The sequence below is a fragment of the Harmonia axyridis genome, chromosome X, assembly GCF_914767665.1.
Source record: "Harmonia axyridis chromosome X, icHarAxyr1.1, whole genome shotgun sequence".
NCBI classification, from domain to species: domain Eukaryota; kingdom Metazoa; phylum Arthropoda; class Insecta; order Coleoptera; family Coccinellidae; genus Harmonia; species Harmonia axyridis.
The window spans coordinates 2,322,451-2,344,180 of NC_059508.1; the positions used below are offsets into that span (position 1 = coordinate 2,322,451).

General features: G+C 34.6%; 1 protein-coding gene across 1 annotated transcript in view; it reads right to left on the bottom strand.

Annotated features, from left to right (window-relative positions):
• The window catches only part of LOC123685721, a 125,632-nt gene that overhangs the window by 31,262 nt on the left and 72,640 nt on the right, over positions 1 to 21,730 (bottom strand). The window contains exons 2-3 of the mRNA XM_045625551.1: positions 11,551 to 11,667; positions 2,105 to 2,222 (exon numbers count right to left, since the gene is read on the bottom strand). Coding sequence (XP_045481507.1) covers positions 2,105 to 2,222; positions 11,551 to 11,667 — 235 coding nt within the window. The remainder of the gene's footprint in view (positions 1 to 2,104; positions 2,223 to 11,550; positions 11,668 to 21,730) is intronic.

Consider the following 21,730-nt stretch of genomic DNA (forward strand, 5'->3'; position numbering starts at 1 on the left):
TCTTCAACTTAAATTTTTTCGTTCCGAAATGATTTATAATTATTCTTATGACTCAATAAAAAACCTTATTTAATTCCAACTTACAATGATCGTCTTGAAGTTCGTTGATTTTTCCGTAGGACGGAAAATTTCGTAATGAATGATTGTGCGTCACAAAACTTTCGCGCCGTGCCGCCGAGCTCACATACCAACCGGAAGCACTGGAAGGCACGTCCTGCCCTTACGACAGTGATTCCAACACTGACTCCGGCTCAGCATCCGGCCGCGAGTGTCAGACAGCCACCGCAGTGTCGCAGGCGTACTGACACAAGGACCGAGGAAAAAAAAAAGGAAAAATTCCAACTCGATACAACATAATTTGTCTACGAGAAGGTCTGTTTCAAACGGCTAGTGTTTCCTATGTAATATGACTCATCTGTAAGGGTAGTAGGAGGGTTAACTTGTGTATCTCATCAATTTTAATTTGTAAACGAACGTTTAACGAGGTCAATGAAAATTGCTTCAAAATATTACTCGATGAGTCTGGAAGATATATCCATGGATTCATGGAGAAGAGGAAGGATTATCTGTGACTTGATGATTGTGATGCTTCTCTTCTGTGATCATATTCAGTTCTACATCGTCAGTTATCAAGTGAAGGTGAGGTCTAATAAAAGATTCTAAATTGCAAAAAATACAAAGATTTTCGAAGGGTTTTTGTTCAGTTAGCTATCTTGTTAGTATTTTTTCTCAACTTTTGTGGCTTAAGAAAGTTTTAGTTTTTGGTTAGACTAATTCTAGTCACTGAGAGAAATAGTATTTTTACACACAGTTGCAGTTATCAAGTGAAGGTGAGGTCTAAAAAGATTCACAGTTGCAGGAACGTCCATCAAAATTTAATGCTGTATTAAAATTATAATCCTCCAGTTAACGGTGCTGGTAGCTAGGGATTCATCAAGCCAAGTAGCTTGACATTTTAACCAACTACTTTGTTTGAAAATCAAGCTCGTGAAAAATTACATAGTTAAGCTTGACTTGATATGATTTTAGATATTTATTGATTGATTGATATCAAGCTACTTGAGCTGTATATGCACGCGTCGCACGGCATATATTCCTGCAATCTTGTGTGCGTTTACCCTAAATATGGGGATTCCACGAGAGCCAAGAGACTGAAGCATTTGCCAGTGTGACTTTATTAGTAGTTTTCTCACATTTCTATGAAATTTATTGGTAGATTTTGGTAGTTTCAGAAATATCTTTCCAGACTTAGCCAAAATACCCAAGGATTTTTTATCAACGCCAGCATCTTCAGCTCCTGTTGAAAGACAATTTTCCAGAGCTGGTCTTACAGTTACAAAAACCCGCAATAGGTCAAGCGACAAATCTATAAGATGTCTCATGTGTCTTAGAGCCTGGATGGAAAATGAATATGAAATCAAACTAAGCCTGGAGGTTTCTCAATATTAAGAAACTTCATTTTTTCATTATTTCTCATTTTGTTATGATTTATAATGATTAAATTCATCTTCTTATTTCGAAAAGTTGATATTTTCGGTTCTTTTATACTATAATTTTAATTAATAAAAGTGTTTTTTGCAAGGTTCCTCCTAATTTAACCATTTTTTATTGATGTGATACTACACAATGAAACGGCTTAAAATCAAATAGCTTGATATTATTCCAGTACTTGTTAAATAAATACTTGACTTGAGATTGAAGAACTACTACATACTTGACTTGAAATCAAGTCAAGCTCAAGCCAAGTAGCTTGAAAATCAAGCTGAGCCGTGAATCCCTAAAGGTAGCCAATAGGCTCCTCCTACTGAAGGATTAATATTTTAATGACGGCATTAATTTAATTTACTAATATCATGCCTTACAATTCATATTTGTTTGCAATGGTCAAGAATTCCATAAAGGGAAAAATAGAAAATATTTGCTTAAAATCCAAATATACAATATTATTTTTTGATTATTATAAACTTTACAAGAGTTGAGGCAAAGCCTATAAACTCAAAATAAAACGTAATTAACTTTTAACGAACGTTCTTGCAACTGGGTGTTATACTGTTGGACATATGAATAGTTATATTTCGTTTTATCATTAATTTTATCGACTAACCTGTGGTGTATGGTTGGGAATACTCCCTATCTGGACTTGTAAGGTATTTAGTGTCTTCTTCCTGACTCAATTGTTGTCTGGAGTCTCGAGGATTCGAGTATGTCTCTAAAATCTCAATCTGCAAAAAAAAAATATTTTGAGGGATGGAACAATATCTGAAATTAAATACACGTGTGTTGATAAAAATTAAGACACAAAAATTTGAGCCTCTGACGGTAGAGTACATCGATATTTTTCAATTCAATTCAATTAGTCAATCAAGAAGAATTCAAGAAGAATATTAGAAAAGACAGAATTTCTTTGTTGATAGTAAAAGAAGCATAAAAAAGAAGCACACCAAAATCAAGCAGAATATTTAAAAAATATAGGGAAGCACTGAGATTAGATATCAATTCGATATGAATTAATGAATGAATGAACGAATGAACAATTAGATATGAATTCTGAGCCTGTGGTTGAGTACAGACGTATTCGTTGTACACTCGATAAAATTGCAAATTAATATAGTTAATCGGAGTCTACAAATTTCAAATAAAAGCAGTGTTCTAGATAAACAGTAAAGGCATTATAAATCGTAATTTAAAAGGTGATTTTCGAAATATTAAACGAGAAAACTACAGTGAAAGTGTTTTCAGTTCATTTTCTTCACACGGGTACAAAAAGTATATATGTAAATATAATCGGTCAGGCCGTCTCTAAAGGAACACATACCCGTTCTTACATTTAGAATGACGGAAAGAAATTCTCCAATTACGTCGGAGCATTTGTACGAAGAAATTATTAACTCAAAAAAGGAAATAAAGAACTCGATTGCAGCCAGCGAAACGAGAATTTTGTTAGAATTTCAGGCTCTAAAGAATAAGGTTGAACAACTTGAAGCCGAAAACCAGTTTTTGAAAAATAAGATTGAACATCTTGACCGCATAAATAAGAAGAACAACATAATATTTTTTGGTCTCAAAAAAACAGCAGACGAAATAACACCACAGTTCATTTGCGATGAAATAAAACGTTCTCTGAAAATAGAAATTAAGGAAAACGATATCAACGACTGTTATAAATTAGGGAAAAACGAAGACGCTCCTATCAAGATAGAGTTAATTTCTTATCTGAAAAAGAGAGAGATACTATCGAATGCAAAAATTCTAAAGCAAACTAATCTGAGTATCCTCAATGATCAGACAGAGCAGCAACGCGAGGAATATAAAATTCTCAAGAGCAATTTACTGAAAGCCAAAGCCAGTGCACCACAAAAAAAATCCTTCATAAGAGGAAACCGTCTCATAGTTGGAAGCGCCATATACACTGTACAAGATCTTATCAATAAACAAGTTGAAAACAAAGCAAGCAGTGCACCACCAACCCCATCAACAAGCAAACACGGGGGAAGCGCAACAAACGAAGAAGACGAAAACACGAACGAGTCAATCTGGGAGGATACGGAAACTCTAGAAGATACAAGTTCATCGAAATCAAATCTAGAAAAAAAAGATCACCAAATAGCAAAAACAACACCGAAGTCAACGCTTCACTATAAAGTATTCAAGAAGAAAATTTCGCCGAAGAAAAACGATCAACCAAGATTGAGACCAAGACATGGATCAACGCAGTGTTAAAAAACTTTCGAGAGACTGAAAAATACATTAATCATATTAAGTAAGTTAACTCTTTAAACAATTTAAATTACACCGCTTTGTTGAACATTACATGTAGTCATATCTTTAGCATTCCTTACCATGAATCAGTATATCCGAGACTATGAATGTGAAACATACGATACTCCTATGGAAAATATTGTAAATCTAAAAAGTCATAATTTTAATGATAAGTTTAACATATTGCATATGAATGTACGTAGTATTAATTTGAATTTTCCGGAGTTTGTCGCATTTTTAGAATATTTGTCTTTGGAGTTCGAAATAATTGTACTGACGGAAACATTTCAAATTGAAAACCTGAATCTGTTTCATCTGAACGGGTTCGACACTGTTTATAATAAAGGGAATTACAATAAAAACGACGGGGTTGTGGTCTATGTTAAAAAATACTTGAACTTTGATTATGAAGTTATTGAAATTGGGGAAACCAAGGCGGTAGAAATCTCTCTCAAAAATAATAGCCGCAATAGCAGGAAAGTGACGGCAATCTACAGATCTCCACAACAATGTACAAAACTCTTCAATCAAAGTTTATATAACTATCTAGAAAGTTCCTTATCTTCAGAACATGTAATAGTAGGTGATATTAATATTAACACCCTCTCAAATGAAGATTTTGTAGAAGAGTACAAGAATATTATGCAGAGTTTTGGATTCACATCTGTGATAAACAAATGCACAAGACCAGAGAGCGGATCTTGTCTAGATCATTTTTATATTAAAGGGTGGAATACAAATTTTAATTCAAATGACAAAAACGGCTGTATTATACAATACTTAATTACCGACCACTATCCGATTATGTTGTCTTGTAATAAAACAAGTGAGCATAAAGTATCAAAAAATAAAAGCAGAGAGAAGATTTATATAAATTATGAGCAACTGAAAAAAGATCTAATAAATGAGACCTGGCAAAAAATGTACTCAGAAGTCGGCGCACACTCCGCAACTGAGACATTCCTCAATATTCTGACGAGTCATATTAACAAAAACACTCATAGTGTGAAGCTTAAGAGCAAAAATGTTAAGCGAAAACCCTGGATAACACCATCTCTATTAAAATTAATAAACAAAAAAAATGATATATACATGGAACTTAAAGAGGAACCGGATAATCTCGAGCTAAAGAACACTTATCGCAACTTAAAAAATCAGATACAGCAACTTATTGACGAGGCAAAGAAAAATAACTTGGAGAAATTTATTTCAAAAAACGAATCAGAAACAAAAGGCATATGGGATTATGTAAAAAACATTTGTAATGAGAAAAAACCGACAACGGAAATTAAAACAATCGAAACAGAAAATGGCCCTTCAGATAATCCGAAAGAAATCACCGAAGCTTTCAACAAACATTATAGTACTTTAGGAGAGGAATATGCAGAAAATATTCCAAACATAGAGAACTATCAAGAGAAAAATATTTCTGTAGGTGAAACATTCTTCCTAACTCCAACAAATCTTCAAGAAATAGAAGCAACAATCGAAAAATTGAAAAATGGAAAATCTCCCGGAAATGACGGCTTACAAGCAGAAACATTAAAACAAATAAAAGCAGAAATTTCCGCACCCCTCTCTGACCTGATAAATTATTGTTTTGAAAGTGGTATTTTTCCAAATGTATTGAAGATTGGTAAAATAAAACCACTCTACAAAAGTGGAGATAAAACTAAAATATGCAATTACAGACCGATTTCATTAATTTCAAATATTTCTAAAATAATAGAAAAAATCCTAAAGCATAGAATGATTTCTTTCCTTGACCAAAATAATATTCTGGATAAAGGTCAATTTGGATTTAGGCGAGGCAGATCCACCGAAGACGCTATACGTGAGCTTACTGATAAAATTTATGAATGCTTAGATGGAAAAATTCCTAGCTTATGTGTATTCGTGGACCTTGCGAAAGCATTCGATACTGTCAGTCACAAGAAATTACTAAATAAACTTTGGAGTTGTGGTTTCCGTGGAGTCAGTAACGAGCTGCTGAAAAGTTATTTGACCAATCGTCGACAGATGGTAGAAATTAATGGAAACATAAGTTCTTTGAGAGCAGTTACTTATGGGGTTCCACAGGGGACTGTTCTCGGTCCAGTTCTGTTTTTAATTTACATAAATAGCTTGTTAAAATGCAATACCACTGGTCATATAATTAGTTTTGCTGACGACACCGCTATACACTATCGAGCAGATACATGGGACAATCTTAAAAAAAAAGTTGAAAATGATTTTACCAATTTGCAACTCTGGTTTCAAGCAAACAAACTTACTTTAAATTGCACTAAAACAAAATACATGCCTTTCTCGTCATATTCTACTGGCCTGCCATCTATAGGAAATATTGAGGTTAACTCAGATATAACAATTCCCGAAACAGCAGCTATTCGATATCTTGGCGTGATAATAGATTCAAATTTAAAATGGGATCACCACATTCACCATGTAGTCAAAAAACTAAGAGGTCTGCTGTACAAATTTAGAACAATGAAAAAGTATTTTAGAAGTTCTAAATATTTGATGATTCTGTTCAACGCCTTGGTCCAATCCCAGATCAACTATGGGATCTTAGGTTGGGGAGGTATATACGATAAACACTTGGAAAATCTGAACGTTACTCAAAGATGGATTTTAAGAATAATATTCGGAAAAAAAATCAGGTATCCAAGTGAACAGCTTTACGAAATTTCAAAAGTGTTGGATGCTAGACAACTATATAGCCTCAAAATAATGACAAATATTTTCAAAGGAAAGTTAAAACTGGCTAAAATTGATCACCCATTCAACACAAGAAATAGAGATAATACCTACCAGACCCAGAGATCAAAAAAAAGAATAGGACAAAGAACCTGTAACTACATTGCACCTCGCCTATATGCTAAGATTCCTGAATACCTGAAGAAAATAAAAAATTTTAAGCGTTTCAAAAATAAAATCAAATTTTGGATTCTAGAACAAGGTCGTAAATTTATTAAAATCATAATAAATCAAGAAGAAGATAAATGAATATTCAATAATAATACCTCGATTTTGACCACCTACCTGATTATGACAGCTTACCCAATTTTGACATTTTACCGACGTCGACAACTTCCTCAGAATCGACATTTTTTTTCCCAAATTCGACTTATGACTCAGACTGTACAATGATTGAAAATTGTTGTTAATTAGTTTTTCTTATACATGAATTAAACCTTAGTTATAATCACCACAGTTAAGAAAATTGTTAAGTTTTATGTTACGCACAGGCATCCATTCTCTGAAATGGAGACCTCTGTAACTTATTATGTTTATTTATATGATTGCTTTGAATAAACATTATTATTATTATTATTATTATTATTATTATCACATATAGACCTACAACTGGCGAATTAATGAGCGAGTGCTCAAAAACTGCAGATTCCGGGTCAATGCTCTCTTCATTTTTCCTGGGTAATTAATACCCGAGTTCAACAATTCCTTGTTTAATTTCATGGATCCAACAAGAGAGGTTATTTGACCCTACGTCCTAATATTTTCAGCGTTTTTCTCTCATAGAAATCAACAACCCTAATCCCAGAGGTAAAACGCCATGGCCCAAGGCATCCCCTATGCTCCCAACGCCCAACCCTTATTCTCCGACAACACAATCAAACGGATACAACTCCGATAAAAGGGGACCATGGAATAAACAGATCATCCTGAAATATACAGTTTTGATGAACATCCTCTTCAAACAAACTGTCGGAGGCAGTTCCTCCAAATTTTCAGACGAAACTCCGTTAAATTATCTCAATGGCAGCGTCTCAATGATCGGAACAGTTTTAGGTGTCGTTTGTTGCAGAAAATACAGGAGAGGGGGGGGAGTTTGGTTGTTTGGTTGCTTCGTAGCTTGGGTTTCACCCTCCTCATTTCATTTCGTTTCATCAAATGTCATTTTGGAACGGAGAATTCATCTTTAGAGCTATGATCGATACTCGGCTATTCTCTCTAAGCTTGGAAATGGCGAGAGACGAAGGGAAGATCTCAATTTTTTTCACGTATCTGTCCGAATTGATGGGATTTTTCACGATGTATATTTACTTCTTGAATAATAAGGAGGTAGGAAGGGGAGAGGTAATAGGCACCGATAGGGATGTAATCAGAACAAACTGATGAAGGACGATAAAATAGAGGCTTCTTTCATATGCATATATAGGGTGTTTTTTTAGAGCTATAGAACTTTAAATTGCAATAAAACAACGATGGATTATTCGATTGACATGAATTTTATTTATCTGCAAGATAATCTTGTGGCATTTCATTTTAAATATGATTTCTGGCATATGACCGCCACGGCTGGCTCGGATGTAGTCCAATTTGGACGTCCAATTTTCGATGACTTTTTCCAACATTTGTGCCCGTATATCGGCAATACACGGCGAATGTTGTCTTCCAAATGGTCAAAGATTTGTGGCTTATCCGCATAGACCAATGACTTTACATAGCCCCACAGAAAGTAGTCTAGCGGTGCTGAATCACAAGATCTTGGAGGCCAATTCACAGGTCCAAAACGTGAAATTAGGCGGTCACCAAACGTGTCTTTCAATAAATCGATTGTGGCACGAGCTGTGTGACATGTTGCGCCGTCTTGGTGGAACCACAGCTCCTGGACATCATGGTTGTTCAATTCAGGAATGAAAAAGTTAGTAATCATGGCTCTATACCGATCACCATTGACTGTAAGGTTCTGGCTATCATCGTTTTTGAAGAAGTACGGACCAATGGTTCTACCAGCCCATAAAGCGAACCAAACAGTCAGTTTTTCTGGATGTAACGGTGTTTCGATATACACTTGAGGATAAGCTTCACTCCAAATGCGGCAGTTTTGTTTGTTGACGTAGCCATTCAACCAGAAGTGCGCTTCATCGCTAAACAAAATAAAATGGACGTAGTGCGCGATACGTATTCCGCACAGAACCATTATTTTCGAAATAAAATTGCACTATTTGCAAGCGTTGTTCAGGCGTGAGTCTATTCATGATGAATTGCCAAACCAAACTCAGAATAAATCACTTGACAGCCGTTAAATCGGTCGCCATCTTGAACAGTAATGCCAACTTAAAGTTATATACCTCGAAAAAAACACCCGTTATAAGGAGCGTAGAATATTTTTCAAAATAGGTAATATTCTCAGGAAAAATATTACTTCCCCAAGTTAATGTTTACAGGTTCTCAAATTAAACTTCCGCTGAGTAGAAATATTAATAAAGTGAGGAAAATTCAGCTATGCCTCTTAAATAGGAAAATAATAAAGTTTTTCGGATCTGATAACGTTTCGAACTTTTCTTAACGTTGATGAAGCTTGTATCTTTACATGATTAAATGGCGTAACCTACTGAATATAAATTATACAACAAATGTCGAAAAATAATACATTTTAACCATTTCAAATTGAATCATTCCTATTGGAAAACACTTAAGACTTTACTGATAAATATATGATATATTAGAAGTCAACCATATAAAAAACTTTCTTAGAAACCTGTAAAAGCAATTATCAGTAATTCAAGACTTTCTAATTAAATTCAATTGCTTTCCATTCTGGTGGAGTCCAGGTCATAAATTAAGAGGGATAAGGAGGGACGCTAGTACATGCATAGAATAATGCAACATTAATGGTTCAAAGGGCAGAATCCCTCTGTCTGGAAGTGGTTAATAATTAGTTGGTCATAAATAAACATACTGGGTGAATCTGACTTGAACACACGTTTCAACACGAAGTTTTGGCGTCAACGGACACCCATTTTCATTTTAGTACAATACTATACGAGGGTTATCATTTATGTATTGAGAATACAAAAAAATGAATGAGCGATTTTACGCAAAATATTTTTATGCTTTTCAAAATAATCGCCTTCAAAATCTATACACTTTTGCATGCGATTAGATCAGTTAGAAGGTGGTTGTTCTAAAACATGCGTTCTGAAGGCCTCAACCGCATCTTCGGACGATGAAAATCTTTGTCCTCGAAGTTTATTTTTTAATTTCTGGGAAGATGAAGAAGTCAATCGATGCCAAGTCGGGCCTGTTAGGCGGATGCCCTATTAATTTGATTTTTTTGTGTCCAAATACTCATTCGTTGCATTTGATGTGTGTGAGCTCGCATTGTCATGATGCAAGTTGATTCGTCGTTTTGGGTTTATTTCTCTCAATTTACCGACAACTTCAGGCAAACAAATGGTTTCATACCACTCTGAATTAACGGTATTTTAATTTTCAAGAGCCACAATTGGCACGGGATCAGTTTTCGTGAAGAAAGACGCCACCATTTGCTTCTTAACGCTTCAAGAACGAACAACTTCTGTTGGCTTTGCTTCACATTGAAACACCCAAACTGCCGACTGGCCTTTTCTTTCTGGCTCGTATGCATAAATCCGCAACTCGTCACCTGTGACGATGTTGTAAACCGCTTTGTATGCACCACAGTCGTATTTCGATTCATTTTACGGCACCAATCGACACGAGCAATTTTTTGAGCGTCATTCAACAAATGTGGAATCCAACTTGCAAAGAGCTACCGACCACATAAATGTTCGTGCAAAATCTTATGTATGCTAGTCATACTAATGCTTGAACATTTCTCAATTTCCTGATTTGTCACATGACGATCTTCTCCAATTAGTTTTCGCACAGCTTCAATTTCTTCCGACACAACGACTGATTTTGTACGACCTTCTTTAACTTCGTCCGTAAGCGAACTACGTCCACGTTGGAATTTAGTGTTCAAGCGATATATAGTGGCTTTAAATGGTACTTCATCGCCAAAAGTTGAATTCAGTTGATAGAAACATTTTTTTTCAAGTTAGACCACGTCGAAAGTCTTAATTTTCATGGGTCGAAAATTTTTAAGAGTTAAATTGTTAAATCCATATTTTGGCAGAGATGAAATTTTCAATTTTCTGTAAAAAAACAAAAATTGTGCTCGTACGTCAAAACCGTATGAGTACATGTAACACAAAAATGTTAAATTTTAAGATGTCAATATCACATTTCACCTGGCAATATCAGTGTTGCCAATTCCCAATACATAAATAGTAGCCCACGTATTACTTGGTTGATCATCAAATTTTTTCAGATGTTCTCGAATGAACCCAATCTTCAATAAAAACTCGGGCACAAATACATTTTATTGTGCAGAAAAACAATGAGACACACAATAGGGGTGAAAATCTTAATCGGAAGCTTATTGTGCCGTTACAAAGTAGAAACATTTTTTTGATAACGTTATTTTCCTCTCGAATATAACTCGAAGTAATGATTTCAGTTTTGTAATTACAAGAAAAGCCAGCCCGATGTGAAACATCCTGTAGAGTATAATGAAATGAAGACATTAGTAAAATAATTATCTGCTACTCAAATTCAATTTATAGGAGAATATTGTTTCAAAGGATGTAAGGGTGCATCTCAATTTGCCGGAGTGGAAGACTATAATTAAAGAGGAATGGACTGAAATTCCTGAGTTTTGGCAACCTAAATGAAAGATCAAAGTATATCATAACAATGAAATTTTGCAAATGCCTCCTCTTCCAATTAAAATCCATCAGATGCGTCGCTCCAATACAACCGAGTCATAATTTCATTATGGTTTTTGGGGTCCAACGTTTCGTTTATTACTTTCAGTTGATTATGCGGAAGAATTTCATTATCTACAATATGTTTATTGGAGGGAGAGTTTAACCAGATCAAACTTCGATAATACGCTTATAATAGATGCGTCTCTTTGAATCTGTATGAACTACGAAAATCTGTTTAAAATTATTCATTTACCTTCTCTTCGTTTGGACTGGAAGGATTCCATTCAGATAGACTAGGAACTGCGATACTATTTGGTCGTTTTTTTTGCAAGTGATCTGCTGGCAGGCTGTATTCGTCACAAACAGCAATCTGAAACAAAAAAGAGAATTAGATATAATATAATTGATTTGATAGAAAAAATTTCTTCAATATTCTATAGGATTTTTCAAAGATGTAATACGTCGCAGTAATTTTAGAATTCTACACAAAGTCGAAAATTGCCGTTTTAAGTTGAAAACTCTTTGGTTATTAATTATTTTCTAACCGACTCCTTCACCAATTTGTTCCAAACTCACCATTTCATTATTATGATATCTTATCATTTCTACTAATAATAATTATTCCAACTTCTTGAATCCAATTACATATCGATGTATTATCAAGGGCGTAGATCTTTTTTTTTCTTGGGGGGGGTAATCGAAAAAAAAATTTTTGACGACATTGTTTACTTATATCTATAATGGACGAAAAAAAGGTTTGAAAACGAAGTTTGAACGAAATTACTCGAAATAATTTTTTTTTTATCACCAATTCTATTGTTCTTATCTTATATTGGGTGTTCCTGAATTAGAGTTACGGAGGAAATTGAGAATTCTAAACTACCAGTGGTAAACAAAAAATAATTCTGAAGGAAAGAAGCGGGCAACTTCCCAGAAAAAAATTCACCCTGTAGATTTGCATTCAAAATTAGGATATAACATGATGAAAACTTTGAATTGGAATACCTATGCCAATTCAAGTTGAATATCTAGTGAAAGCAAGGTGGTATGAGAGAAAAACTTCAATACCTGTAGGTTTCTCAAAAATGAAGCGTTTGCAGACTCATTTTATAGGTCTTTTTTCCTTAAAATGATCCGAGAAATCTGTCATTTTCATTTGTACCTTCAATTTAGGAAGACCCTGTAGATATAGTCAATTCAAAACTGATGTAAACTGAAATAAATTGCAATTTGAGGAATGCAAAAATCGCAGATGGCAAATGAGGGACGATGCCGAGAAAGTGGATATAGAAAAATAATAAACCTCGGACAAAGACGAGCTCGTAGTACAATGAAAGTAGTCATCTTGAAAGCGATAATAAACTCATAAACCGTTAAGGGGTCCGATTTTTTGCTGACTTGTCGATTTCAAAGGAAAGTAGAATGATTATTATCGTTTCATTTTTATGGAGGAATTTTAGTTCTTCGTTTTTGCGAGATTTGTGAAATTTTATATTTTGAAAATCTTGGGGGGGTAATTAGCACCAGTACGCCCTTGTGTAATATGGAATTCTCCCGGTCCAATGATGAATTAAATTCATTCTAACAATGTTAATTTGGATAAAACATTCAATAATGCACGTTCCGTGAAGCTATAAGTAGAAAATTTTCATTTTCATTTTTTCATTATTCATTAACAGATTTCAAACTAGTTCATTCGCCATTTTGTTTCAAAAACTTTTTCATTCCTGTAGTATGGAATTCTCTGTCTGTCCATTGATGAATCGGGTTCATTTTCACACTGTCAATTCCAACATAATTTTCCAGAGGTATTCACGAACTTTTGTAAGAAAACCATTTTTTCATCACCTATGTCGTATTAGCGCATTCGCCATTCTGTCTCTAATATATTTCTGCGTTTGAAATTAACTCTTCGGATATTTATCCAACCAACTATTCCCCTCAAGCGGCCATGGCGGAGAAGTTGAATGGTATAAGCTTGAAATGGCGTTGATAAGATCAAATCGAAACAGCATTTAGAGAAGGTCTAGAAAGGGAAAGATAATCGCGTATTTTCTAGGATAGATTAGAATTGATGGAGTAATAATGAGAAATAATGATAGTTGTAGATGAATTTTCCATGTAGTATCTTATCAGTTTCGGGGTTCGAATAAATAGCCTACGATTCATCACAGATAACTTGTTTATCGTCTTATACAACTTCTTTGATGATGTTTTATAGGGGGAACTGAGAAAGGGAATGGAGTGAGGCCGTTGTCGATGTAACGGCTTTTCTGAAAGTTGAAAGAAAGTTTATTGAAATTCGTCGAGTAGAGTTGGACAAAAAAAAAGATATCGGATCGATAAGAAACTGAGGTCGGATAACTTCCTGGGTCATTTGGAAATTCGGATTTCTCTAATGCCAATGCGAATGATAGAAGAGATTGAGCTTATTACATCAGGACAAGTTTTTTTTCATAAATGGACTTGATTTTATCGCTTGTAATCAAACAGAATTCTTTCTATGACATTTTTTCCGCCTTGTTTATCCGAAATTCGAGGCTTTATTGTAAAAAACTGGTTGAACATTTATGATTTAAAGTATTGTCCACCGCTGGCCACTACTTCTTCCCATCTTTCGGGCAGCATATAATCCACCGTTGGAAAAGCTGTTCTTTTTTTGAAGACATTCACGAATGGATCCAATTTGTTACTTCTTCATAAGACCGGAAGTGCTGATCAGCCAGGCCCTATGCCATTGATCGAAACAAGTGATAGTCCGAAGAATCAAAGTCTACACATTGAGGTAGGACTTCTCATTTCAATTTTTCCAAGTATGTCTTGACAACTTTCGCAACATGGGGTCGAGCATTATCATACTGTAAAATCACTTCATCATGTCTCTCGTTGTATTGCGGCCGTTTGTCTTTCAATGCTTGGCTCAAATGTATGAATTGGGTTCGATTACAATCACCTGTGATTGTTTCAGTCGGTTTTAACAACTCATAATACACTACGCCGAGCTGGTCCCACCAAATACTGAGCATGACCTTGGAACCTTGAATATTCGATTTGGCTGTCGACGTGGAAGAATGGCCGAGATATCTCCATGATTTTCTGCGCTTGGGATTATCGTAATGAACCCATTTTTCGTCTCCAGTCACAATGCGATGCAGAAATCCCTAAGGTCTTTGTCTTGAAGCAGCTGTTCACGAGCAAACAAACGCTTCAAATCGTACGGAACCCAATTTCCTTGTTTCTGACTAATTTCTTTGACTTTTAGGCATTTCGAAATGACTTGTTTGGCACTCCCAATGATTCTGCCAATTCTTGTTGCGTTTGAAACGAGGCTTGATCAAGCGATGCCTCCAATTGTGCATCTTCAAAAACCTTCTCTTTTCCACCGTCATGCTGGTCTTCGAAGTCAAAATCACCGTTTTTGAAGCGATGAAACCACTCTCGGCACGTTCTCTCACTAATAGTGGCCTCACCATAGGTATTCGAGAGCATTCGAGGAGCTTAAGCCACAGATTTTTTTATATTAAAGAAGAAAATTAAAACCTTCTGCAAATGACGAGAATTTGGCTCGTAAGCTGACATAATCGAGAATAACTTTATGATGCAGACATAAATCGACTTATATCCCGATGACGTTATGTTAACAAATACCTAAACTTATTGTATGACATCTACGATTTATTTATTTCGACTTCAAAAAATCAAGAGTTTGATGCTTCCTATAGTCACGAGTCTCTGAATTCATTGTTTAAATATCGTTAGTTTATTGAAAGGCAAGATCTGTTTGATGATTCCGAAGTTGTAATCATATGAAATTTTGGTTCCTACGTAATTGGAAAAATGCTCATTCGAACGGTCTTGAATTTAGAAATTAGTTTGAAAACAGCAAAACGACATTTGAGATGTGAATGAATAGAAAATATTTTGTTTCTTTTCAACCAATTCCCTTTAATTTTTAACATTTCAAAATCGTTGATAAATTATTCACATGTGCGTACTATAAGATATTCACAACTCTTATTGTGTTATTCAATTGTTATTTCCGATTCATTGAACTTCCGATTACGGTGGGAGAAAGAGAAAGAGAAAACAGAAATACGCCATACAAAAGATCTCCATTCCTATAAATTTCACCCTCACTTCAGAATTTATTCATTCAAACTTTCTCATAATTCTATATATATCTGAGCAGAGGAGAGTAATAAGACGCCATTCATTATGCAGTTACACGGCAGATTGTTTCCTTCAAAAGATCCCGAATCTGCAGCCTCCAATCGTGATGGGAGCTCGGAATCTATTGGGCGTATTTAACAAAAAGGCACCAAACTAACGAAGGGTTGCTGCCCTGACAGGCTGCCTTTGACAAAGCAATTAAGATTTTCGTAGGGTGGAGTTCGGCACTTCAGGATTCACTTAGTATTTTCAGGCAGACCCGTGTTTTACTTTCCCATCTGGAAAAAGACAGGAAGCTTTCCGATGGAGGCGAGGCTTTACATACGATCAACGGGAGATTTTCAGCGAGGGTCTCTTATGAACCTGAAAATCAGACTGCTTAACGTTGGATAAAATTTGAGCGATCGCCTTTAAGACCGAAGGAATGAAGGGATGTATTGAAATTTGAAAGGACGTGGCACTTTTAGCGGAAACCTTGGGCTCGTTTGAATTCCAGCCTTTTGGTTTGCCATTTTTGTGATTAAAGGGGACAAATCTGTCTCACTGGTTTATATTTTGTGGAGGATTTTAACAGGTCTGGATATTTGACTATTTCAAAGAAATCTTAATTCTATTCGTTCATTATGTGTCAAATATAAAGTCACATTAACTACTCCTGTTGTAAATAAAATTGTTTGGGGTCTTGTTAAAAACAGGCGAATAACACGTCCTTCAATAAGTCCATGGCTTATCTCACAGATGACACCGACAGAAGCATATTACTTTAATCTGGTTAGTAGAAAACTTCAAAAAGATGCGTCTCAAATTTTCGGAACATTGAGTCGAGTCCGGATTGAGAAATCGAAGATTAAGTGACGCTAAAATTTTTGTTTGAAGAATGGATAAACACGATTTTCATGTATTGATAACAAACTATATTTCAGGGAGAAAAGAACTGTGCAAACTAGAATAAATTTTTAAGTGTTACTCAGACTCTGCTTCATTGACAACAATGGTTAAAAGTTGGTATGATGACTTTAAATTTGGCTCTAATGAGTGATCTTTTTTAACATGAACCTAAACAGATGGTGTTACATGTACTCAACATAATATTCAATATATTTCACTTATTAAATATAATTTTAACAGTAATCAAGATCAAAAGAAAAAACACAAATTATACAACTAAACTAAACCTAGTTTTTCCACAAACATTTTATGTTTGACAGTTGGTAGACTTTTCATTGAAGTGTCTGCCGTCATATCAGATGAAGTCAAGTATTATAATTTGATATAATTTGAGCATTCATTGGTTAATCTAAGGAAAATTTATGAATTATCTTGAAGAAATTCTCATAACATTTCAACCAGTAATGGTACGTCAAATTGGCAGTTCAGTTGATGTCCTGGATCCAGTTATATACAAATAATTTATAATTCAATTTTCCCGACTGAGTTAACCCAACAAAATCCATTCAAACTTTACGCAATGAGAAATATTATGATGTTTGTTTCACGAGCCCTTAAGCCTAATTGAGTTATCCAAGAAAAGCTTCATATATCAAGTCTAATTGAGTTTGAGATCCCGAATCAAAATGATAAATAGCCTGGTCATCGTAAAATGTAAAATAACACCGCCAAACGAAGGGGTCCGCTAGATGACCAATGCTTTACTCTTTGTCCCGTTCTAACTTTTCATAATACACTGAGAATGGATGGCATCTCATAACACTTCATCATTCGTAGAACAGTGTTGCGGCGAAGAAGTTTGTTCTCGAGGGTTTTGAACCCCTACTGAGCAACTTTTCATTGGGTGATATTTCTTCGTACCAGTTTATATTTCACTTTTATCAAGTGGATGATTCCCCACAGAAACTTGTAGTTGCAGTGAAGAGTTATTCGTGTTTAACTGGAGATACATAAAAAACTTCGACGTCTGTGCGCAAGATCAAAAGATTTTGCTTGTTCGCTTGATAATCCTCTGAAATGTACCGAACACAAAGTTAGTCTATGTTTTCATCGTAATTGAAGAACACATTTCATGTATCCAGTCTTTTTATTGAAATAAAACAGGTCTCAGCCAAGAAACCTCAGGAAAAATTTCATTTCTACCCGAACTTATTTCCAATTTTATCTTACCTCCCAGATACTAGAACTGCCCGATTAAAGTCACGCAAACCTTTTTGAATTAATACCTTCCTTGAATCTAATGATAGTGATAAGGAAATTTGTCGTTCGAAATGGTGTTCTTGTAATGTCTTCAACTAAAGTCTAATCATTGATCCTTCAGAGAAAGTTCAAGGTTTCAATCTGCCTAGGAAAATTTGGTGTATTATAAATCGTCTAAATGGTAGTTGTAATAGTATGCTCTCCAAATAGCATTCTATTGAGATCTTACTATGTGAAAGTGGTGTAGAAGAAACCATTGACCACTTGGTGAATACTTGTCCAATTTATAAATTTCATGGTGGTTTCCAAGCTATCCATTCAGTTTTAAATTATTTTTTAGAATGTATCGCTAACTTCAAATCAATATAATGGGAACTAACATTTATTACTCCTTTCTGGTTCTTTTATCTTTGTTTTCAGATTTAATTAAAATGTCGCCAACCGTTGGTGAAGAGAAAGGAAAGAGAAGATTTTGTTTGTTTTGTTAGGAAAGATGCTCGAACAACAAAAACGGCATTTTTAAATTGTTTCATCAAAATCAGTGCTTATTTGAGATTTTTGTGAATAATGAAAGAAATTTACGAAGTATTCATAGACAATATTATTCAATTGATCGACGATAAAATGGCATAACCTTCTGAATATAAATGACAAGAAATGTGTAAAAATAATTATAGTATATCCAGAGTCACTTGGAGGAAGATGAATATTTCAATTATACAAGGTTTGTCCAAGTTTCCAGAAATTCCTTTGGGCCCAGTGAATTTATTGCCTAACAATACTTTTAGATAAACCCCGGTATTTTGCAGATTGCGGTATCCACTTCAAAGGGACATCTATGGCCAAGAGTTTTTATGGAATAGTTCAAGTGACTTTGAATAAACTATAACAGTCTGACCATTTTGAATGGTATCATTCTTATTAGAAAAACCCTTTACTTCTTCTCTTCACTCTTTTTGGGTTCACTCTGTTAAAACTGCCGTATTGATTGAGAAATTTCCTGCTTATTGCAGTGAACAAGTGAGCTCAGAAAAAAATCTAACGAAAATATCACCAAGTTACTTCGTCCACCTTGTGAAGTAACTTGGTAATAATTTAAAAAGTAATCCTAGTAAGTGTTTCAAAGTAAACTCATCACTCTTCAGGCATATTATTCCCACCAAATTTTTGCCCCCTCCCATAGTGAAAATGCAAATTTTGAATTACCTAGAGCAATATAGGGTCACTCAACAAGGCCCGTTTAATTAATTTTGAAGCCTCCAAGGAAATCCATCATGGCCCATTGGGGAATATACCCGAAATACCTCATTATCCCTCTTTCAACACTTGGTATGCAGCCCATTCAAATGTGCAATATTAAATTTAATACGCCTTGCCAGTAAGTGGTCTTAGCACTTTGTCGTCAGACCAGAATTATCTAGGAAAGTGTCACGCTTATAAACTTGGCAATGAGTTATGTTGGCCATTTAGCTTCACCGACACGTTCACTAAATAGAATCTGAAAGTGAATACAATTTAACGTGCTTATCAGGAAGTTAGAGCATATTAGAGAACTAGTATGGCCTGGGAGTTTTGTCGAACTGATCCTAATAACACAATGCGTCCTGCATGATAAACTACACGTTTGCCAATTCGGTCTCATCGGGTTTTGTTAGAGGTGTGGATTTTAGCCACAAATTTGGAATTGTAGTCGAACACGCAATGACCATATTATAGGACGAAACAAATGGATATTCTGCAGCTGTGTACCTACAGTAGGGTTTACTAGTTTCGTCATTTCAACTCGTGAAAAAATCTGGAAACATTACTTCGAAACCACCGAATTCACAATTGGACAAACTATGAATTATTTTTTTCTTTCCGGAGCTTTAAACTACTTGTTCAAATTCGTATTGACGTAATTTTTTTTTTTGAAAATGTCACATACAGGGTTTCCGGAACAAAACTTCAAGGTCACTCTCATACCCATAAAAACTCTTTCCAAGATGAAGCATTTTTTTCAACTTTGGTGTTAACGGTTGCCCCAAAAAAACAAGCTATCAGAAAAGTATAAAAACTATCACATTACACTTTGATTGTAAAACACAGCGATATAGTAGTAAAAATCACATTTTTTCACTGTGAATAATTCACCCGGTGTCAGATCTGGATTGAATGGGTTTCTTTTTCATTTTAGATGAAATAATGACGACTTACAATAGCAATGTACGATGATCCAATGTTATTCAGAATCGATGAAAGTAATTCTATTACAATTAATACTTCAAGCAATCTCTTAAAACAAATATATTCATCTGTTTATTCTCTTGAAACTTCAGATGTATTTCCTCCATCCAAAATTCAATATAAATTATAAGAAGAATCATTAAGCAAACAAATTCAACACTTGGAGATTTTATCATACAGCTTCTTTGTTCAAGTAATGAATGAGTATCTTTTGTTTGTCTACAGGAATATAACCTTAATTTGAGATGGAATAAAGTAAATTTGAGGAGTGAAGACTAACGCTGTTGGTATCTACAATCTTCTTCAGCCTTACAAAACGTTCATTCTATCAGATAACTCACAGAATTCTTTGATGTTATGCCGAAAATTTGGATCTTTTACACTCAATTTACATTATTTTATACCAACGTTGATGATATTCAGCATTCCTTAAAACCTGAATCGTTATTCTTATCGTATTACAGTCTGGATAGCAGTTGTTGCAGTGGTTTTGCATCTGCACCCCAATACTTTGGACTAATTTGTTTGAGTTTATTCAATTTCTTCCCAATTTGTAATTGAAAGTTGGATCTGCACTTAATTATGGAATACAGGTTTCCTCTAGTTGCTCCTTATAGTTTGAATACAAGAAACTACCCGAGAGAAATTACAATTTAGTTCGGTACAGTTTTTTTAATTAAAAGTCTTTAGGATTAAGCATTGTTAAAATTCAACTCTCGTCAACTTTCAAACGTTTTGACTAGGTTCGAATTTAAACTTCCATTGATGAGAATCGACCTTTTCGCTAAATGCAGCTTGGCTTCCATACTAAAAGAAAATCTAATTTTCTGTTAACATGGTATAATTGAATTGCTGACTGATTATTTATCCAACTCTTTTCACTGAATTCTTAGATGTACCTAAAGTTGCCGTAATTTGAGGTTTAAAAAAAATCTCTCAAAGATCTCCTGTTGCAATTCTCATTCTATACTGAATTTATGGAATGTAGCATTCAACACTTTTGTACCTCTTAATCTATTTATTCGTATAATAAAATATTTTATGTATTTTTTTTTCTACGAACTTTTCCAATACCATGTTGATGGTCTTAATGGAATAGAAACTTATTACTTATTATTATTACTCAACTTCGAATGAAAACAATGAAGTTCTTGCAATCCTCGAGAACATTTTTCTCCAAAATGTATAACTTATTAACTATCATTATTAACTAATTAAAGATTCAAGTGAGCCAACGATCAAATCATAAAAATATGTTGTTAAAGCACTGTTGTTAATTCGTCGACCCATAAGTTGTTTTTTTGAAGATCTGTTTTTTTTTTACTCTCTTCTGTAACCTTATTAAGCTTTTGTTAATGACAATTGTGCCAACTTGTAAAAATACCTCGATAATCTATTTGATCAGATTTATTAATGATAAAACCCGTACTTTTATTATAGAAAGAATTCAACTGAATAATTGATACAACGTTATAAACAATTGAGGAATATTCAGAATATAACAGAAATAAAGAAAATATTGTTGATAAATCAAACATAAGCTTGTGGCACCAGTCAGGTGATAAAAACTTCAGTTTCTCCCCTGGATTTTCAAGCTCCTTCCGATCCCGAGATTGACCAACTTATAAAGGAACATTTCCTCATCGTAATACCACATTTATCCGTGGAACATTGAAATTTACACAATATTTTCTCGAAGATTTTGCCCAGAACGCCCTTTTACTCAGGAAAGAAGTCAGATTTATGGGTTTATCAAGGGTGGTGGTGATCCTACCCGATGTAAATTTCAACAGCAATGAAGCGTTTCTGCTTCGCCACAATAGAGGAATTCGTTTGAATAATGTACAAAGGGCTTGGGGAGGGAAGAAAAATGTCTTCAAGTTCTGATG